This window comes from Antrostomus carolinensis, unplaced genomic scaffold, assembly GCF_000700745.2.
Source record: "Antrostomus carolinensis isolate BGI_N321 unplaced genomic scaffold, ASM70074v2 scaffold19348, whole genome shotgun sequence".
Taxonomy (NCBI): Eukaryota; Metazoa; Chordata; class Aves; order Caprimulgiformes; family Caprimulgidae; genus Antrostomus; species Antrostomus carolinensis.
In genome coordinates, this window is record NW_010333889.1 from 35,830 (window position 1) to 59,319 (window position 23,490).

At 35.7% G+C, this 23,490-nt stretch overlaps 1 protein-coding gene across 1 annotated transcript in view; it reads left to right on the forward strand.

Annotated features, from left to right (window-relative positions):
* The window catches only part of LOC104529670 (sodium/hydrogen exchanger 9-like), a gene marked incomplete at both ends in the record, with an annotated part of 66,739 nt that overhangs the window by 25,322 nt on the left and 17,927 nt on the right, over positions 1–23,490 (forward strand). Inside the window, 3 exons of the mRNA XM_010174035.1 lie at positions 3,876–3,989; positions 5,802–5,913; positions 10,315–10,468. Of these exons, the coding sequence (XP_010172337.1) occupies positions 3,876–3,989; positions 5,802–5,913; positions 10,315–10,468 (380 nt within the window). The remainder of the gene's footprint in view (positions 1–3,875; positions 3,990–5,801; positions 5,914–10,314; positions 10,469–23,490) is intronic.

The window sequence follows — 23,490 nt, forward strand, 5'->3', positions numbered from 1 at the left end:
TATTAGCATAAGATAAACTTATTGGTTACAGCAAGGCTTAAGGTGTAGATAACCTGGATTGATTGCTTCCTCTACCAGTGAGAACTGAACTGCAAGCAGCACTTTCCAGAAGAACATCCCAAATTAAAGCTGACTTTTTGCACATCCCTCTTAGTACTTACAATGGCTGAGAATAATAGAAAAGCTAAGCATATGTGGTAAATTATGTGTTTTAAAAGATATAAATATTATGTCAATTTTAGTAGATATTTTTGATATGTCTTTTTAATATTGACTTTTTACAGAGAAAATACCCAAAGCAAAGCAAATACCAGTTTCAGTAACTCACTGAGCTAAAAACCTGAACCAAGTACCCAGATTGATTCTAAACTGGTGTTTTTATAATTAATACTCCACTCTGCAATGTGTTGACACTGGTGATTTATTACAGGTCTTACTTTAAAGCTATAAGCAGATTTATAGACTTCATGGAGAGGCAGAAATGGCACATTATAAATGAGGTTTTTTAGTTTTAAACAGAAAAAATGTTTTATTACTACATGTATATTAAAATGGTTTCTAGTATAATTTTCTGGTAGCCTTGGGGAAAGTAATGGCACCACATGAGCACTTTAATGCCGATTTCATTTAGAGTAGAAAGAGGTCAGTTGTCTGTGTGGAACGCAAGGGAATTTATGGTTATAGACAAAATACTTCCAAGGACTCAATATCTAGGATTCTAATCCTAATCTCTTTTCTTTTTTTTTTTTTCTTTTTTATTCTTCATGCAAGTAATCCCACTTGCAAGTACTTATACTCAAAATAAGGGAAATTTTTGAGTAGCATTTAAGCAGACCAAAGATCATAGCATGGACCTGGCTTATGGACACTCAGACAAAAAAAGGGTGTTTTTCAGAGGCTAATGTGTATGGTGCAACTCTTCTCAGAACTCCCTGAGTGTCCCAGGAATTATGAATTCCAGATGAAAACCTATTCCTCCTATTCTGCTTCTCATCAAAAGGTCTTGACATCTTATCTTCAAAACAGTGACAGAAACAGTTATGTGAAAGGCATGACAATTAGGGAAAATGCTTCTATGGAAGCTGTTTCTTAACATTGTTTTCAGAAAATCTCTTTAGAATAAATTGTTTTGTTCTGATGGGATTTATGCTGCACAGTATTGACAGTTAAGTGCTTCATTGAGTATCTCCATGGGCTCTGTATCACTATTGAGCAAAACACAGAAGTTGAAGGAACACTAAATAAAACACTATGCTGAATATAGAAATAAAAGTGAAGTCTGGAGGACTGCGGTTAAGTTTTACATTATAGCTCCATGTTTCAGGAAAAGGCATTCAGATATCACTACTTTTGTGACAATAACTAGATCTGAAGCAGTTGATATTTTAAAATATTTTTTTTGTTAACTCAGGGTGAGAAATTTGAATAGGCTGCATTCCATGAATAAATGTATCGTATGAGTGATATACTTTTTAAAAGAGAGAGCTAATGATATAGGGAACACAGAAAAGACTGAATGAAGCTAATGAGCTAGTTTTACCATTCTTAGAGCTGAATCTCTCATAAGAGACCATATCATGGTAGGACCTAGGAAGGAGGCTACTCTAAATTAGCTATTGAAATAGAACCTGGATTTTTGCTATACAAAGCAAGGGAACTGGCCCAGATTTAATCTTCTAGCAAGTAGGCAGTGTTCAGAATGGAAGATCAAAATACTAAAAAACAAAAACAAACAGAGATAAGAGAGAAAAAAACCCAGCACAGTTCAGCACCAAAATTCACAGCAAAAATGGGATTTGGATTGTATTTCCTCTTGCAAACAAACTAGTTGATGTTCAGCAATATAATTGAAGAACTTCAATAGATTACAGCATTGCATGTATCTGATACAGATAATATGGATAAAAAGTGTTACATAAACTGTAAATACCGGCTAATACTAACAGGTCTATGCTGGTGGCACAGGTAACATTGGCCCAGTGAGCAAAAGAGGTATATATTGTTTATATTGATTGTAAACACACAGTCAAGAATTAGGGATTTTTCTTTTTAAGAATCACTTACTGAAATTATTCTGGAGGTTTGAAGCTGCATTGGACTAAGAAGGAACAGGATGCATGTAGCCAGAAAAAGCAGTAAAGTTACAGAGAAATGTAAAAGATGCACTAAACTGAATGCACAAGAAATACATAGACTGCTTCTTGACCAGATTGCTGGGAGACAAGGGGTGAGAACTTTAAAAGCAGTAATGTCATGAAAGCACTTCAGGCAAGAGTAAAAGCTTGAATTTACTTTTTAAGATTATTGAGAAAGGGTACACAGCTAAAGCAATGATATAGCAAAATCTATTTTCCTTCAAAAAATGTATGTCAACAAAAAGTTTGGAAAATACAAGAAGGAAACTTTAGTTTCAGAAACTGTGCTTCTAAAAGGCATCATTAGTAGTTCTGCTTTACATTTCTTTAAGTCTTGAAAGCGATTTTGTAACTGAAGAGTGAAATATTCAACTTTAAAACCTCTGGAGCACCTTTTTCTTATCCCAACAACTAAAGAATGCAGTTTTGGCTCCTCACAGCAGTACTCTTCTTTCAAAAGATTTTTATATATACGCAAATATATATATTTATACATATATATATGTGTGTACATCCTGTTATGACACAAAGAAGTGGGAATGTCTTTTGCTCCCAAAAAGGAAATGCAAAGATTTGTCATAATAATTCCTAGGGGTCGCAAGATCTCATACTTTGATTTTTTTTTTTTTGACAACTGGTTTCTCTCATTTAAGTTTAATTTAAATAATTGAAGTCTACTAACTTGAAAATATTTCTTTTGTTTGTTTTCATGTTGTTCAGAACTGCAGCACAAAATGGGGGCTATGGAATGTGTGCTTGGGATAACTGATGGTGCTGCCATGGGGTCTGAAATATTTTCCCTTATACTACTGGGTTTTATGCTATTTTGCCTCTGAAATTTGTTTTAAATAATGATTCTGACAGCTCTCATTTTTCCTTTGTTATATTTTAGTGCCTGTTATTGGATATGTATTTTTAGAAGCAGGAACATATTACAAAAAATGCATAAGCCCATTGAGGATAAATAAAATATCTCCCATAGTAATATTCCAGATAGTGATGTATGTGTGACTGGTTGTAGACAGACTGACAAACTTCGGCCCTAATTCTGTATCAGGATTTGTGAGCATAGTCTCCTGAGCCCAGAAGTGACTTCATAAGTGAAAAGATCTCTTTTCCCTCCTCTGTAGTTTTTTGGCAGCAATGATTGATTTTTTTCCCAGATCTTAAATAGTTTGGTTTGAAAAGAGTAATTGATATTGATGTCTGTACAGTGCAATATAAGTTTTCATCTGCAGGATAATATTCATGGTAATAAAAGAGATTTTGTTACATTTTAAAGGCACAGTTTCTTAAAAGTCCATTTAGGATTTTTTTTTTCTCTCTCTTGGCATTAGTGTGCCCATACCCCATCCCGTATTATGCATAGCCACTTGTGTAATCAGGATCTGAGCCATTTCCCAAATTCACCTATGTAAACATGACTGAAGTTAAATTCCCTCAGCTTCCTTGTAGTTTGCACTGAAGCTTGTGTAACTTGCTGTTTATGTATTTTATCAGTTGTCTACATCAAGGTTTCATACACAAATCAGAGAAAAACTTGTAAGCAACTATGATTTTAAAGCTAAAAGACACCATGTATACTGCATAGCAAATCAGATGGTTTAAAATCCACCTGTGAAATAGGTGCAATTTCCGTTCCTTTCATCTAAACAGTTCTGTATTCCAAGAAAAACTGGTGATAAATAGTAATTAGGTACAGACATGAGTCATAATTATGTTCTTTTTCTCTCATTTAAGTTGTTCGAGTTCATGAATTTTTTGGCTGAGAATGTCATCTTCTGTTACATGGGACTTGCAATATTCACGTTTCAAAATCATATCTTCAACCCTCTTTTTATATTTGGTGCATTTGTATCCTTTGCTTTAAAGAAGTATGTATCTATGTACCTGTATATATATATATATATTTTACATATATATAAAGAATGTGCTTCATGTGAAAAAGAAAAAAGTCAACAAGCAAAACAATCAGTTCCTTAAATACCACAAATCAATTTTTTTTTTTCTTCTGATTAACTGCATCAATGCATGTAAGCACATGGATTTTTGACAGTTGCTGGTTTACAGATGTGTTACAAGGCAAATAGCTTTAAACCAGCTGAGGAACTTTTGCCCCTGGTTTAGAGGTGGGATGGGAAATTGGGATGTGCATTGGGACACACCTCTGAGGAAAGGTGCAGGCACACAAAATCTTTTTGCCTGTCCAGAACCAGTGCAGATTCACAAACTGTAGAGCTGCCTCCAGACAGATACATGCCATAAACAGAACTTCCCCAAAGCTACTTAAATGATACTAAGTCCTTTAAAAACAAACATTTCTGTATTGTTCAAATCTTTCCTTTTTTGTGTTTGATATCTCTGGTGTACCTGTTAATTGTTTACATCATCATGTGCTTAAGAGACTAGTAAGAATAAGAGTCTGTGTCTTTAATTCTGCCACGGTTCCTCAACAAATCTGTTGCTTACTTGCACAGTGGTATCAATTCTTTTCACACTGACAATTAACACAATCATTTTTTTGGCTCAGAGCAGCAGCCGTTTGCTTATCACTTTCTGATGATAGCTTTAAAAGTTGGGATTATACTGTTTACTTGCAGTAATTTTTATAAGTAATTTCCAAATGAATAATAAGAACTGCATCACAGCTCCCTTGGCTACAGGCTGGGCTAGGTGGCAGAGAGGACCCCAAGAGCCTATTGTACCCCACTGACACAAGAAGGCAGGTGCAGTGCTGTGTCCTGCACTCCGAGCATGGGAAGACAGTTGGACATGAGAGCAGATGGGGACTGTGTTGCAGAGCTCTGCAGGGACCTGGCTCTATTGTTTCCTCTCACTAAGAGCCAACAGACTGCAACAGGGTTGGAGTGGATGGCTGAGCACAGCATGTGAAGCAACCACTGCTAATGCATGTTCTCCCAAGTCCACAGGAGCTTTAAGCGGCTCTTGGCCCAGCAGATATCACACATACAGATATTGGCACTCAAGTACTTCATCTATTCTACAGTCCACAGCATGTCTCAGACTAAAAGTGCCATAATTGAGCCCTAAGAGTCACAAGACAAGGGGAGGATGGTACCTGATAAAAGCATGTATAAGGAGCTCTGATTGTCTTTTTTAAAATCTCAAATAACCTCGTTTCTAATTAAGGCAACCTTTGTGATCATTCCACAGAGGAGTAATAAAGAACTCCTTGCAAAAAATCTCCAAGGGGGGGAAAAAAAAAAAAAAAGGCAAAGGCTGCTAGATATAGACAATATGAATTGTCAGGAAATAAGAAAGTAATCATGTCCAAAAGTACATTTATTCTTTGCAAATTGTTGCTCAAGCAGGTTATGCACTCTCTGCAATTGATGAGGGGCATTTTACTGAAGGACTAAAGATGAAGTCACATGTGATAGAAATGTGATGAGTAAAAGCAGAGTGATTGAAGTGGGATATATAATGATGAATATAAAACCAGGATGTCTGGGGAAGACAGTCTCTGCCACTGCACAGTTCTGTAATGAAACTGGAACCAGAAGGATCTCACATGTAAAATATTAAGGAAGATAATATCATATTCATTTTAATTACACTTTTAAAATAACTTTAGAGAAATACTGGGTTTGTTAACTCTGTTTTTTTCAGTTTCTCCACCATTTTCCTCAACATCTTACACTTTAGGTGGCAGTTTTTGTAGCAAGAGCTTGCAATATATATCCACTTTCTTTCCTTTTGAATTTGGGTCGAAAACAAAAGATTCCCAGGAACTTTCAGCACATGATGATGTTTTCAGGTAAGTGTTATTTTTGTATTTTTCCTGTCCACATTTAACAACTGACAAAGATAGTAATCTATCACTAAAAAAAGCCACATGTATCACAAAGAAGTCATTATCCTATTATACAAGTCTCTTCAGAGCTACTGAAGCACATGGATGTATACATAGATCACTAGTAAAGCTAGCAGGTGGCCAACTAGACAACAGCATGAAAAATAGCTTCATATCATTAGTTGTCTAGTTTCTAGGCCCCATTTTTGCTTTCATTTTTCATCAGCTAATGTACTGAATTAAAAATCTAAAATGTCTTATTCTTCAACTTTTTTGTCCTCATTTTCTCCAAATTTCATTCCCCACAGAACTAGGAGCAGAAAGCACACTCATGCATTAGCGATCCAGTACAATCTGGTGGCTGAGAACTGAAAATAGTATTGAAAACTTCTAAAATGTAAATGTTAAAGTAATCAGAAAAGTAATTTTTCACTGCTTTCAAAGAAACACTGTATTTTGTAGAGAAAAATGTCTTTACAACATTATAAAAAAGTAAACGGCATCATCTGCAAGTAGAGCAATAAAGACTGACTGCCTCTCACACCGACAGCAGCATCACACTTCACAGAACACTTATGATATATGGATTTTCTCTGTAATTGTACTTTTTAATACACTAGGATTTGTGGTCAGTTACCAATAACTTTCTTATTTACTATAAACTCATCATACTGTATGTAGTGATAAACAAAGGCTATGACTGCCAGAAGAAAGACACATTTCTGATATGAGTAAACAAGGCATTGAATTTGAGTTTGGAGGAAGATGCTTATTGCCTACAGAAATCAGCGGCAATATTCTGGTATAGTATCAAGTTCTAGTCAGTCACAGGTGTGTGGGCTTCACTCACCACAGCATCACACACTAAGGTGTAGAAAACAATGAATTTGGGGTTAGTTTTTATTTTCCACCTTATTACTGAATACACCATTTACTGCTTTCTTTACCGAGTTTTACTGCCATAATCACCATGAATATCAATGTCTGCAAAAAGCAATTAAAGCCAGGCAAGTACATTGTCAGTTAGCATTTGAGTATACCTTATTCTGCAAAGAATTCTACTGAAGTTATTAAGTTCTACTTTTTGAGGACTATTAATACAGTTAAGAAAAGGTGAAAGAGTTAGGCTTGTAAGTGCATTATGCAGCATTTGATTTACTACATTCATCTGCTTCTGCCACTCCTCTAACAACATATTACAGAGGGTGGATTCACTTTTACAACTACGTTTAATCATGATTCCTAATAATGATATCAGTCCTGGTGTACTTCAGCCTAAACTTCTCAAGTTAAGTTCAACATCAGCTACAATGAGTAGGCCAACAGTTTCTGCTCATGTGAAAAAGAAATAATTTAATGTCTTAAATCATCAAGGAGCTATTGCTACACACTAGTGGTCTATGCTGCATGAAAAATGCCTCATTTCAGTTCAGACCCTGTTATGATGCCTTTAACTGGTAATAAAATTAAAAGGGAAGGAAACTAGATAAATCCAGTAGGACTTATTAATAGCAATAACATGTTTGATATTTGGGTATCACTGGCCACATGACCAGGAAGGGACTATTTCACGGGTATCTCCTGTACTTTCACTCTTCTTCTAATATTTCCATGTACTTTTTACTGTGCTTTCCTTTTCTCTACAGCATATAAATCAGCAAGAGAGAGGCTTGTAGGACACAATGCTACAGGGGTGGTTGCTGTTAATATAAGACATTACAGCAGCAGTAGAGCCTGAAAGAGTGGAACACAAATGCAGAAGAAAAATGAGAAAGAATGCCTGTGCACAGACAGCTGTTATGCAGGCATTTACATCTGCATACTCATACACACATGGAGGTGGGAAGTATCAAAGTGAACTTTTAGAAGATAGATATGAAAAGAAATCAGCTAAAGTGAAAAGAAAGCAAGGAAGAAAAGAGCAGAGAACTGTGGTTGAAACCAAAACATCAGATCTACATACAGAAAGTCTCCTTTCCTGGCAGATCCTCTCCACACTACCCACAAACAGTACTGCCCTCAAAGGCTCTTCAGAGCAATAGGTTTGGAGTGATGTATATTGTGGAGTGTGAGCAAAGCATAACAGCCCAATAGGAGACACCTTTTCTATTCTGTGGGCCTCTGAAGCTTAACCCTGGGAATGGTTTTCTTTGGGGGTCCTGACACATGAACGAATCACTCTTAAAGATGAATCCCTAATGGCTGGAACAGCTAGCAGAAAAATCTGTTAGGAAATCTGTGAGAGAGCCCAAAGGACCAATGGATCACAGCACAGATGGTGGAGCTGCTGTCAGTGTGGCATCTCTGAAAGATGAGGGGAGAGAATCTCTGCTAATGCTTCATTAGATCGTTTTCCTTCTACCGTGCTACTCTCCAGGTGTAGCTGAAGTACCCATGTCAATTGGAGCCAATTGTTCCATTGTACTTTGTTGGTATTTGTCCCTGAGGTGTTAGAGAAAACCTAACCTTCCATTATCTTCAGTCTATTTCAGTATCTTACCATCTTATGAGGTTCTTAAAATTCTTTTCCTTCATTTGTGATGTTTACCTGGAATGTGTTTTGATATATATAATAGTGTTCCTTGCTTCTCATCAAGTCTTTACATTACAGGTTATATTAATCTGCTTTCCACTGCTTTAGTTAGAAATGAATGCCTTGTTTGATTATTTATTTTACTTTAGACATGTTTTTAGTTGAAACTGGATTAACTCTTATAGACCATGTGAGGCTTTTGTAAATAAAAAATGGAGTGGAGGCACTTACTGTTTCTCCAAACTGAAAAAATCCCCAGTCCAGCACTCAAGTAGAAAGTCTTAATGACATATTAACTGACAATTATTTTCTTTTTAATATATTCCCTGTTACCAAAAGAGATGGTCTAGATTTAATATTGCATATACCTTTGTTATGCAGTTGTGGAAAGTAGCATTATTTGCCACCAAAATGTAGCCACCAATAATTTAAGCATTTAATCTGGGCCTATAGCCACTGGAAAAGGACCATTTCAATAGTGGTTCATTCCCTCCTCAGATACATGTCTAAAATGAGCTGGTAGTTTTTTTCCCATAAGAAAATAGGAAAGCATGCACATCTTTAGAGATGTCTTTTACTTAAAAGCAAAGCCAAGGACAAGCCCACTTATTGACTGCAGCATTGTTTTCATAAAAGCAGAGATTTTAAACCTGCTGCCACTGACCATTTTCAGCTGGTGCAACTACAGTCTGGTGCTTCCTTGCAGAAATGGCTTTGTATTGTTCTCTGGATAAACTGTCCATTTTCTGTACCAAATAATTCAGGTTCTAGCTATGTAATCTTAAAGAGCTTTAGAGTTCTATTCCAAAAATAGCTGCTTTTTAGCAGTTGATTAAATGTTTCTGTAAATACCATCAGTGCCTTACAAGAGGTTCATTAGATTTAATCTCGATACTTTCAATGTACTTTTTGGATTCAGTGTATATTTTATACATGTTATGGCCTTGCTCTCTACACTTATTTTGTGGAAATTACTCTTTTTCAGAAAACATTAAAGTAAATTTTAAAAGATAAATGAAAAGCATTAGAAAACAGAGAGTATTATTTGTATTATGCATCCTGAGGTCTGGAGGCACTAGTAGGCTTTCTTCCTCATCTTTTTTTAAATGTGTCACTCTGTGAGGACCTATTTCATTAGTTTATTACTACCTATGGGGCTTTCTTTAAATTCACTGTTAGCTGTTTTCTCCATATTTGTAAGTTTTTGTTTACTCCATCTCTGTAGGTGTATAATTTTACAACTATTATAATTCTAAAAATTTGCATTTATTCCGCATCCCCTTTTAGATACTTAAAATAATATTTTTAAAACTAGTCATTGGTTTTAAGTCATAATTATTATGACTGTTCTTAGCACATTGAAAGATTTTAAAGACATTTTCTATTGTTTCAAGCAAGGAATGGGTAGCCTATTTGGGCACAGATTTTAATGCCAACCCTCTTTTTCACTTGCACCTGATTTCGCGAGGAGTCCCACTGAAGTCAGTAAAACAACACAGGGAACAGATTTCTTTTTTTAAAATGCATAAAGTCCAGATTACTATTTAATTTGCAATTATTCAAGACAAATAATTCAGTGGATGTAAAATGAACGTGTGATTATTATGTGAATATGAGTAGTTTCATTGTCCACGTTTGCAAAGTTGCTTACACTTGCATTAAACACTACCCTTTCAATTAGCACAATTCGGCATAAGTATGATCATGGTCTGAAAATATCCTCTGCCCTTGGAATTTGGTTTGGGCTGAAAGGAGTAAAATTCAAATTCTCTTTCTCCATCACATTAAGTTTATCATTTTTGTCTTTTTTTTTTTTTTTTTTTTTTTTTTAGGTTTACGTGGTGCAATAGCATTTGCATTGGCTATTCGAGACACAGAATCCCAACCCAAACAAATGGTGTTTACAACAGCACTGCTTATTGTGTTTTTCACAGTCTGGGTATTTGGTGGGGGCACAACACCAATGCTCACATGGCTTCAGATCAGGTTAGTATTCTCTTTACAATATTAATCATCAAAATAAAAGGCAATCACTATGGATCAATCACTAAATTCCTACTGCTTTCTAAGGCTTACTTATATGCTTTTAAATAGATTTTTACAAGCACAAAGAAAGTATTTAGCTACCTGGCAGAGGCTCCAAACCATGAGGAACAGGTTCTTTCCAAGCTCATTATGAGTTTGGACCTAGGTCAGATTTCCTAAGTGTTTGTTTCACTACTGTTCCTTTTAAACACTGTGAATAAATGTCAGCAGTGTCCTCCTCACTGTTGAAAAAAAAGCTATAAAGGCATATTTTGCCCTCATCTAAAAATGCATATTAATTACACACATGCCATAAAAAATGTATTTCTGATTATAATGTGAATATACTAGAAAATCTACCTACATTGGTGCATCATTCAGACACTGATTTATTACTCATGTTTTATATATATGATCCTTCACTACATTATTTTTTAAATTACTTCAGTGTCACTTGTATTCACAGACAGCAATGAATGACATGGGAGGTTAAAAAAAGGGGGAAATAAGAAGCTAGAATAAAAAGTATCTGATTTAAATGTAGTCACCTGCCAAATGTGCTTTTTTGAAACCCCGCTTTTAACAATAAGGGGGTAATGCTATGGTTGAGTTCTGGTTGCTTCATAATCCATTTAGAACTCACTGTCATGGTTCATAAGGTCACCAAAGAAAACCTTAGTATTAAGGTAGGCTTATAACTCAGAATTCCTTATCATTTATTCTATCTATACCATATGCTTTCCTTGTTTATGGAATGATGTCTGATTAACAAGCCTTTGTGTCAGAATGTTGCTATAAAATCCCAGCTGAAGATAACTAAATTGGAGCTTTAACCAAGAGCATAGATAAAAGCTTGCAGACAAAATAACAACTAGCGTACAAGTGTACTGTCTACATATAAAATGCAGGTATCCATATGCAATGTGGGGGCTTCCTACTTCTGTGACACTCTGATTCTTTTTCATGACATTTCCCTTATATCCCATAATGTCAATCAAGCTCATTACAGCTTGGATATTCTCTGCCACTATCAGCCATCTCTCTGAAATTGTCCACTTTTTCACAGTTGGTCAGCAATGGAGTTGCTCTATACAGCAAGAGAAATATAGGTGAGGAGGAATATGCTCATTAGACCTCATGAACCAAATAACTTTGGGTTATTGTAACAGGAGATTAAGGAATAATTTTAAGGGAAAAAGGAGATGGGCAGTAGTCATGTGTCTAATCTAAGGACTTAGGTCACTACATGCCTGTCCCGGTCTGGCTCTCTAGGTAATTTTTAAATTAACATTGCCGAGCACTTTCACTAACACAAACAGTTTAATTGGATACAACGGCATTTCTTCTGGTTCTTAGTACTACCCAGAGGTAGGAAGGCCCACAAGACCACAAGTGAGGGCTGACTCTTACACTAATTACTTATACTGTTCAATGCAAGCATGTGCTTCTTTCTTTTCCCACCTGTACAATACATTTTACCAAAGACACCGAAAGTAGATGGCAATTATTGTTCTGACATGCTTATCACTTTGGAGATCTCCTCTGAATCCCAGCAGATCTACCAGGCAGACTTACCAATCAATTAATTTGGTTTTGTAACTGGGATCTAGATTTTCTTACTATAAAGCTATTAGGTTCACAATTCCCACTTAATTTCTTGACATCAGAACATACAGCTTCATAAATTATGAGTGTGTGGTCAAACTCAGATAAAACCTTAAATAGGCATCTTTAATTACAAAGGTATCTTGAAGCTCTGATTTAACTTTCTCGTGAATATATTTAACTATCTTACAGATATTACACTATGTTTCAATTATTTATTGCACTCTCCATAATTTACAGTGTGAAATTCTCATAATGGTGACCAAGACTTTTCATATCAACTATCAGGGAATAGAACAATAACAATTTTTAAATAATAGTAGTAATAGTCTTCTGAAAAATTAATCTTTGTTTCCATAATAACTGGGATTTCCATAATCTTCCACCTCTCCTCACAGCAATAGCATCAGATCTGCTTTTCTTTTTTCTTAAGTTAAAATTCAACTTAATGTACATACCATCTGTCATTCTATTTTTAGAGAAAAGATGAAGATGTGTCCTCAGAGATAACTACCAAATGATTTATTCCAGGAATATGTATGGCTTATATAACACTTGCAAATTGTTGCCAAAACATATAGTAAGATATATTATCAAAACTAAGCATGTGCTATTGAAAAAGGATCCATTTTCATCTCCCATTTAATGCAGCAATATCACTCAGCTATCTCGCAAGCTTGCAGAGGCCAGCTGTGCTGACATCTTTTGTAAAAAGAAGCTTAAGTGGATCCTCGTTCACCCAAGTTAAGGTTCACAATTCTAGGTCCCTTCATTTAACAAATAAAATATATTGAAGCCTATGCTCCTACTTAAACTATAGCTTGAATTCAAGAAAGGTTCTTAAAGCCTGGAAAATCTGACCTGCTAATGGCAGAATTTATGTCTACTTGTCTCTATAAGCCAAAACACAGTTTTAAAATAAATCCATACCAATCATTCTCATTATTTTGCTAGTATATTTACCCATGCATAGTAGCCTTCAAAATTAGTCTCAAAATTCTTGGCAAAGTCCGAATATTTTTTAACTTTGTTCTAAAAGAAGGAGACATGTTTTCACAAATATCTTATTTTAGCTTTCTCCTTTTTAGATACCTTAAACTCTGAGTTTCAGAAAGTGTTTAGTGTTCTCTTTCTGAAAATCTGGGCCTATTTAAATGTTCCCTGGCATCTGGTGCAGTAACATAACATTTCTGAGTATTGAGGCGTATGCACAGTCAGTCACAATGTTATCAGCTGGCATTCTGAAAGCAGAATTGGTTGCACCACCTTCCTAAATAATACATTATTCTTTTGGTTTATCCCAGAGTTATAACTAGAAAAAAATTTCCTTTATTCCCCATGTGAAAGAACTACAATATACTGTTCTTGGCAGACAATGAATAAACTTGCATCAGTGTATGAGAATAATATCATGATACATCAACAGCAAAACAAAGAATGCCATTTAAGCATGAGTTCACAGTCAAATTGAAGCATTCAATAAATGTGCCTTCAGAGATGTTGAGTATTACCTGCTAATGCTTTTGGATATATGTCTTCCTTCATTCCCCATACTCTGATTAAAAATAGAGAGCTACATTTTGCAGTAAACCTGCAATGAGAGGTTTGGGGATAAAGTATTCTCCTGACAAGCAGAGCAAAAATACAAAGCTGTTAATAAAAAACATCCCATAAAAGCATTGTGCAAGGTATTAAGTCCTGCTTGTTTATGATCACCTCCTGTGTAAACATTTGTCAAGGCATTTCTAGACTTTTTGTGCATCTCTTTGCAGCAGTTCTTCAGTGAATAAGGAGATCTTTTTATTCCATATTCTAAATAAATACTAAGGAGCATTGAATAGTAACTGTTAATACTGTTTCTATCTGGCCATTCTCTCTGGTACATATCTTAGAAACTAGCTACATCTATGTGTCTGGCTGCCCTTGAAAACATGCCATCTCTAATCCTCCTAAAACTTCAGTTCCAAACCTCCAGCTTTCTCTAAATGCTAATGCCAAAGGCCTGGCATACCACATTTTTTGGGACGACCGAGGCTGTCCAAACTCACATTCTAGGCAGTTGCATCTCTTTATTGTACTCTTCTATGAGAGAGCACCAACCCAGGAAATGAAATTAATCCAAACAAACTATTCTTCTAATATTCAAATATTGCATTCCCTAACTTGTAATTGACCAAAACTTTCAGACGCACTCCAGAGGTTTCCCAGAGCTCTGCTTATTCTTTTCACTGTTCAGATTCCAGCTTTGTAAGTACCAACAGCTATTTCTCTTTGTCCATCTAGGCAAAATTAAACCTACAAATGTCAAGGTTATACACTTCCAAAACTTTCTTTGCATCAATGGAGCCAGAAGGTCTCTGATGGTGAACAGCAGCTGGTTATTCATTCACACTACATAAATACAGCATACCTTAATATAGTCACTGATGTCTGAGAACACAAAACATAGAAATGTGTCAAGTATGAAAAGTACAACTGAAAGCACCTAGTACATGTAACAAGAATAAGAGGAGAGGATTCACGTCCTATAGATTAAGAGTCCTCAGACCTGTTTGAAATGAGTACATAAGCAAAGGGAATATCATTGCTGTGGAGGCTCTTTTCTGTTTTGTATGGGAAACAATGCTGACTGGCTAGGAGTAGAGTGCAGGTAAAATGGGAGCAATATTATCAGCATAAAAAAAAAAAAATTCTGTCATTTGCAAGGGTCAAGAATGCAGTAACCTCCCCTGTCCAGACCTACAGCAATGAAGGAAAGGAAAAATCATCTACAGATTACATGTAGACGTATCTCTGACGCTGATAAGAAACTACCAAAGTCAAAAGAGTTGTCTAGAAGGTCCTTCTATTTATTCTTCACAGACTGAATCATTCAAGCAACCAATATATATTTCCCTTATAGGGGCTTACCCATATCTATTTTGACAGTATATCTGCACTGAACAACACTGACAGAACATAAGAACTCAGACTAAAAGTTGCAGAAAGACTTAATTGGAAGATTTCTTACCCACCCATATTATTATTATTTTGGCAAAGTAAATTTTTTATGAAAGTTTTTAAAGTTTTATTCTGAGTTTTTCTTGTTCCACTTTTAGAAGTTTTGCTGTAAAATATAAACAGACCAGACACTTTTCTGGGGGTTTCCTTGTGGTATGGCTACAGCACTGATTTCTAAATGAAAAAGGAAAAAACATTATATGGCTGTATCCAAAACATTTGGAGAATCTGGCTTAGCTATTAATGCTTTTGAAATAAAGCCAACTATTTGACTGTATCACATTTGAAACATAAAATTACAATATTATTCAGTGCTACAGTGCAAAGCTTAGAAGATCAAAACACTGCTAACTCCTACACTCCCACCCATTGCCATATTGCAAATCCACTAAATAGGAAATAAGCGTTCAGCAGACATCAGCACCCAAAAGCCATGGGCCAGAGTTCAATATCATTGAGAATGCTAGTATATCCCTTTACAATAAAAATGTTTCATGGATAAGCTATTCTTCCAAGTAGTCAAGATTTTAGTTCCTTCAGTATCCAACACTTTAATCCTCTGCTCCAACATCAAAGGTTAAGGTAGTGTGCATGTTTGCTAGAATATCACATAAGGGATGCAGGTGGGCACCGAGGCTAAATACTGTGGCTTGACTCTTTGTGACCATGGCTGTCTACAAAAAAAAAATTGGTCAGTAGAGTAAGAGTCTGTGCTTATCCCATCCCTTATGAACTGGTTATAGACTTCTGAAAGACAGAACTTTATGACAGGGCAACTGGAATAACAACATGACCTTGGCCAGTATTATAGCACTACTATTTCAGTAACGAAAATATTCTTTTCATTATTCCCAAACTCTATAGTAGTGTTCAGCTGTGTTCAAAGAGATGCTGCAAAAAGACAGTTTACAATGCCACAGTGGTGGCATTTGTTGTTGCCAAGTGGGAAGCTTTGATCAGATTTGATCTGTACTTTAGGCTTCCAAAGTTTTTCTTTCTGCTTCCCAGCAGAGGCCTTTCAAATTAAAAAAACAATATTGTTGGCCTTGGAAAGAATTCTACCTTTCTAGAAAGGCAACAGTTGTGGTAAGAAATCTCAAGGGCTGAAATGGTGGTAATAATATGATTGAGCCTCAGGGCTCCAGAACAGAATGTGCTGAGCAGGAACCTTCCTTTTCCACAGCCTAAGAACAAAGAAGGATGCACTTTAGATCAAAGGATTAACAGACTGTTTTAGACAAGGTGAATGGTGCTGCCTACATTACTATATTTATTCAGTCATACAGAAAGATTGATACTTCCTTCTTTTATAATGACATACAAGTCTTTCTTATTAAAAATCTACCTATTTCTGAGTTCTGCCAGAGCTAGGTTCTGATTTTGCATCATATGGTTGTAGCATCTGGATAGCTTTATTCACTTTCCTTCATCAAATCAGTTATAACAGAAAATTATCTTCAAAACCACATTTGTAGAAATCTGTATGAATGGGGTCTATGGGAGAGGTGGTGATTACCATGCTTGATCTCACAATGTATGCTAAACAGAAATCTTTGGACAATAACAAACTGGCTTAAAAGCAATCTAAACAAGACATAAGCAACACTAAAACTTGTGATTTTCATATCAGCCTCTATTTTCAGCATCTGCTGTGGGCACAAAGCTAGAATTGCGTATTACTCAACACTGTACTCAGTGATCAAGGCATTATCAGAAACCACTCACCTTTAACTTCACAGAAAATTCCTCTCATGTAAGGCTTCTTCCACCACTATCCAGCTTGTGGTTCTGCATCTTTAGCTGATAGTGAGGAAGAAGCCTTTCAGATACTGAGGGTGGACACAACCTGCAGTAGTCTACCGCATGGGTAAAGGACTGGCAGCACCTCTCTCTGGTATTCAGAGCTTTAAGAAGATGGTCAAACACAGCAAACAGGCAAAGGTCACACAGGTCTTAGCCTTCAACTAACTTGAAAGCATTTGCATATGCTTGACAACCCAGAGCTTTATGAGCAAACTGTACTGGGTCCTTTTTATTACTTCCCAGCAGGTGACTGAGCCCTCTCAGCTCCTGAGACACTATCTCTTACTGTTAAATACAAGAATGTACTAAGAATCCCAAGACTCTCTTAGCCATATCAAAACTTTCAGAGTGATAAAGTAACTATTTTGTGTAGATTCCCAAACAGTAAAACAAATAATAGTAAGTCTTAAACACATGTTCTGCAAAATACTCCAAAGTCCTGTAGTCAAAAGTGGCTTAGAAACTTCAAGTACATTGAAATTCAATGGAGCTGAAGCTCCTAAGTCACTTTCAAAGGTTTGATTTAGACAGTTTCATGTAATGCTAAGTGGAGCAATGCCTTCTCTAATCTTACTGGAGTGAGACACATGTATAGCACTGGAAAGAATAGTGTCCTGACAGCTGATCCAGGCAAAGAGGCTGCAGTCAGCTGAGGAGAGGAGGAATGATCCTGTTGCCTGGTTAAGAGCCTCATCAGAATATTGTACTCCATTGCTGAATTCTGCTCTGCTCATAAGGAGTACAAGATAGTACATCTCCTTACAGTCGTTTGATATGAACTAGATTCATGTAGGAGTTTGATCTCTACTGCTCCTCATTTATTCCTAAATTAAGTGGAAGGTTTAGTCTGAGTAAATTCATCTTAGCTTTCCTTTTTCAGCCTCACATAGGCGCACAAGGATTATCCCTCCTGAAACATAGCCAGTCCTTGAGATACTCCAAATTCAACAGCCAAGGGCATGTGTTCATATCTTCAGATGACCCATAATTCAATAGTTATAAATTATTATAAAACTTCTTAATTGTTTCACTTGTGTTCCTTTCACCATTTGTCAAGAGGAAGGAAGGTCAGTTTAGAAAAGGAGGTTTAATTAAATGTTTTCTCCTGGCCTTGGCACATTCTGTCTTCTATAACCATATTCCTTTAGGTCATATTTCTTCTAGAGTCCTGGAAAACAATTTAGTGAAAGTGAAGGATCTGTTGATTTACTATTGAAAATGGAATGTTAGCCTAAGTATCTTCAACTGTAATTTGCAAGTGACCAAACATAGAGATGAACAGTTCAATTAAAGACAGTATATTTTCAAGTACTGTTATATTTCTGTGCACTTTGTACTGTTTATTATTCTGTTTTGGTTTTAGAATACTCATAATCAGTCTAACTGGTATGCCTTCTCAGTAACAGAAATAGCTCCAATAAAAAAAGCTCTTTGTTTCCAGGGTCATATTCCTCTTTAGTCATAGTACAGTAAGTATTTGAAATCATGCTGCAATAAACACTCCTGTTGAGAACCCAATTTCAGCCAAGCCACTTCAGCCCACTGAGTTCCTTTTAACCCAGACATACTTTTAACAGAGATCATACTGCCTTTGCCTGGAAAGCCTTTTAAATCCTAACGAAACCCTCTGAAATCCAGAAACATCTCTAATTTAATGTAAACAAGTCTAACCATTAATGCTGCAGTTATTTTTAAATAACTACTGTTTGAACATCTAAAGGACAGTATTTTGCCTAGCATCTTTTATACTGACAATAGTTTGAACGTTTCTATGCTAGCAAACACATATACATAAGAAATCATGTAAGAAACATCATATACATATCATATACATAAGAAACCTGACACCTTAGGCTCTCTTTAGTATTAGAATATTACAGATTTATGTGCAGGCTCTTAGGTCTCAAAATCTACACTGCTATTTAAAAAGTAAGTTTCACAATTGTGAAGAACACCTTGAAAATTATTCAAATAAAACTAAACTAACAAGGAAGCTTTTCTGTGAATTCATGGACAGTCCAAAACAACAGCTCAGAGAAAACACTGTCCCACGATTATCAAAGGAGTGTTATCTCTAAGACACAGTTTTGCTGATGAGCCTCATCCTTGCTCCAAACACAGTAGTCTGAGTACAACAGAAAAATAGTAATTTAGCGTTGACTTGGGAAACTGCATGGCTGCCAGTCACACTCTATCCACCAGTAGAGGGGTAGCAAGTGATCCAGGAGGACAGAGGAAGAGGCAGAGTTTTAGCTTCAGCTATAAGACATTTAGCTACTATAAATAGCTATCAGCAATTTCAAGTTTGGCCAAGCACAGCAGAGATCATTGTGATTAAGCATTTGAGTAATTTGCATGGTAATCTATTGATTACCTGTGACATGGGTCGCAGACAGCATGAGATCAGATTCTGGCTTATCACTTTGTTCCCTTTGATCTCCTGTAGCAGCACAGACTAAAACACTGGTTTAGATCCAAGTTAAAGATCTTTTCTTATACACAAATATTACTAGATGTGATACTTTCCCTGGTGGTCTTTGCCACCAGTTCTGGATTTACAGCTATGTATATCCACAGTGCGTATGTAGTATCTATAAGAAATAGGGAATGGTCTGGTGTTCCTGACTGAAGACATATTAGGGAAATGCATTCTGCTTCAAACCCTGAGATGTTCAGCATCACACATGAAATTATCTGTGAGCAGAGAATACACTTCTTGGGGCACACTCATGCTGAATGGGTTAATGTAATAGCTGGTTTTATAATAGTAGCTAGAGCACGATTAGCCTGGTAAATGCTATAAATCAAGAAGCAGTATGAAATTGGACATTAAATGTATTGGATATTATTACAAAAAGAGAAATTGGATAATTTCCTTTCATTTCTATCTGAAAATGAGAAATCATCCAGGTAATGAATCTCAGTGATCTCCTGAAATGCCTATCATTTATTTGCAAGGTACTTTTCTGCTAAAATAAGGTGTGCATTTGATCTCTCAGAGTTATTCACCATAGCATTTTGCCTGAATGATACTAAAGGTTTAAAAACATTTGTGCTTGATAACAAAATAAAAAGACCAAAATACAAAGGACTTGGGCTTTTTGAATGCAACTGTGACAGGCAGTCCTGGGAGCTGTTGAATGGGAGATTTTGGATTGCAATTGCAACTTGCTTGTGACATGTTCCTGACTCCTGCCATCAACTCTGTTGGTCTTTATTGGCCAGAAGGGTCTTATCTGGGGCACTGTATCCTAACGTGGCAGACACTTAAATCCTACCTCACATACCTTGTATTTCTAGCTCCACACGGCTACTGAAAATAGAAAAGGAAGGAAGAAATTAGTGATACAATTATATTGCTAGAATATTTGGTACAAAAGAGTGGGAATATTACACAGCAATAAGAAAGATTCATGCCTTTCATTTTACCAGGAATAAATGATAGGATTAATCTCCACATGCAAAAATTCCAGAATAGTTTATAGATATTACCAGAAAACTATAAATAAACCTACAGCTTGGAATAGAATCCATCCAGCAGGATTTCTGTAAATTAAAATATGTCTTTAATATCTTTTAAAATACTGTTGCTTTGATATGTCTGAGCATTTAAAAAAAAAAAAATCTATTTCATGGAATCATTTTTTTCTTCCATTAAAATTTACCTCTCTGTCATACAACAGGTAGCTGCTATGCAGCCATCAACATGATAAAGTGGTTCAAACTACAAATAACTAACAAACCTACCTGGAAATACTGCTAGGGAATGTCTTAATTAATTATCTGAGACCTTAGAACAAAACTGATGATTTATTACTTTCCACCAAAACATGCCAAATTAATTTGTACCTCTATCTCTAACTAGTCCACCAAAATTAAATTGATGCAAGCACAAACCCTGTATTGTTTGAGGGTAAATAGAAGATAGAGAAAAATAATTTGAGCCTTTAAAAGTTTGAGATAAATACGTGGTATGAAGTTGTAGCTCTAGAAAAAATAATGATCGCATTTACTGAGATGAATCTTATATCCCTGCTGTGTCAGTATTGATCAAGATACCTCTTAACTCTCTCTATTATTGATCAGATACTGTTGCTTTTTGCAAAATAATTGCTCTGGAAACTCACTGAACTTTCGTATTTTAAGAACTGTGTAATACTGTCAGATGGCCCAAAAAATGGAAGGGTATCAAATTCATATGTTCTTCACTTCTGTTTGTTTGCTTAATTTCCAAAGTGCACACATTCGTTTTTCTTCCATTTTACTTGACAAATATTGTAACTTCTTCAGCGAGAAAATATGAAACAAATGTTTCATTTTGAAGGGATGAAATTTTTCTTTTCATTTTGACTTAAAATATCATTCGAGTAGGAAAAAATCCAAAATTTCTCAAGTCTTTTCTCAGTTTTTTTCAAGCTTTCCTGTGGTTTTCCTTTCTGTTATCAAGTGTTTCATGCAGTGCAAGAGCATTTAATACCATTTTTAAACTATACATGAAGTGTAGGGGAAAAAAAACCCAAAAACATATCTTTTGTCTTTCAACAAGAAAAAAGTTGCTAACTGGGAAGAGAATTAGGCCCTAATGGTCTTATACAGTATATGGGCTGTGACAGAAATATTCTTGTAAATGTAAACAAATAAAAACACATGTTGGTATAACTGCACAGATCTGGCTTTGCAGAGGAATTTAGTGACAGAACTGTGCAACTTCAGCTTTCATTAAAATTTCAACTCTTGTGAAACATTTCTCCAGAAATTCTGAACTTTCTGCTCTTTTTTACAATGTAGAGTGGAAGGAAAGCTCTGGCACCCTTGATAACAAACCTATCAAATTGATCCAGAATTAGTTGCATGTGAAAGGTTAATTAAAGTAGATATTAAATAACCTAGGCTCTGTATAACAGTATGGGCTTTTAGCATTCAGTAAGCATCTAATTACACTGTAATACAGGCTTTTTATAGTGAATTATCAGTGCAGAAATAGCCCAAGTGATTTGCTAGTCAGTATCTCTATGAGATTTAAATGAGAAAATCACCTCTTATCTCAGCAAGAAGTGATTGATTTCAATGCACTTAAAAATATATTATCAGTTTCTGCATTTTTTTAATTCTTCAAAGAGATACACCATTTTATTACACAATTACAAATAATATATAAAGGAATCTTGAAATTGTACATAAAATTATGGTTTTATAAACCAAGATATTTTCTATGTAAATAAATATACAGAACAGCTGTTTAAAGTTTATATATAAAGCTTCATATATGCAAAATACTCTAAACAGCAATCCTAAAAACCCATGCTTTGCTGAGCTAATCTTAGGAGTAGACAAGGTGTTGCATACTATGACCTTGAAACTTGCCAGTTACCTTTGCAATTATTCACTTATCTATGTGCATTAAGCCTGGTCAGGAATCACAGTGTAGGTTCGGGTAGTCTGCCTGAATCTCTTGAGTCTTGATCAGTCCCTAAGCTTTTCTCATCTCCACTCAAAGGGATTCCTACAAACACTGTGGCAGTCTCTGTTTTCATTTTAGACAGAGCAAGAGAGGCCCTGCCTCTTGCCTGCTGCATCAGCTAGTGGCACGAACTTGATGGTTTGCTTCCTCTGCCTCGTTCAAGTCACACTTATTTCTTCCACCTTTCTGGAGGAATTCTAAGCCAAACCTCACCAGTTCTGCCCATGTAGAGGAAAGCAGAGAAGTTGGAAATATTTAATTAACTGAACCAGAAAATGAGATAAAATAGTTCTGTAGAATAGTGGTTAATGCGTTCACTAGGGAGGTTTCAGCTCCTGGCCAAATAAGTGTTTCTTTTTCATGTAAAATGAGTCGTCAACTAAAATACAGTAATCTTCTGTATAGTAAAGACCAGGTCTTTCAGTAGTCTACAGAAGAATGATTGCTCACATGATTTCTGACCTAGTGACCCTTACATATATATATATTTGAATTTACTTAAGATCAAGCTTTCAAAAAAGACAGAAGATCATTATTTTTCCCTCATTAAATCAGTGGGACTACATTATCTCTCATCAAACTGCCTGTCCTTTATTGATCTGAAGGGCTTTGTGTGATTAGCTCCCATTTTAAATGGCACCATTTGGGTTCCCCAGTGCTTCTGTTCCTTTTGAAACTGATGCTTGGGCATAGTTTTACATTTCACTGATTCTGAAAGCATTAAGAAAAATTATCAGCCCATAAAATGAGTTGCCAAATCTGATTCAGTTGCCATGTCTTAGTTTACTGACCAAAATGTAGCATTATTTCCTTCTTTAACATCTTCAGAAATACTATTTTAGTGCTTTCACATTGATAAGTAATAAAATCATCCATTTTCCCAACTTAATTCCAGAAGACAGTCCGCAGCCTACATCCTTCTTATTTATGCTAAATGCAATACTGGAAAAGAAGCAATGTATTGGATTCTCTATCAGAGCATTTGTTTGTATTGCCCTATCACTTTGAAATCTAAGCTATAACTGCTGTGTGCCATTTTACTATCAGTTACATTGAAAATCTTAATTATAAACAAGTGACAAGTTCTCCGATTTAGATTAAGTAAATGTCAGAG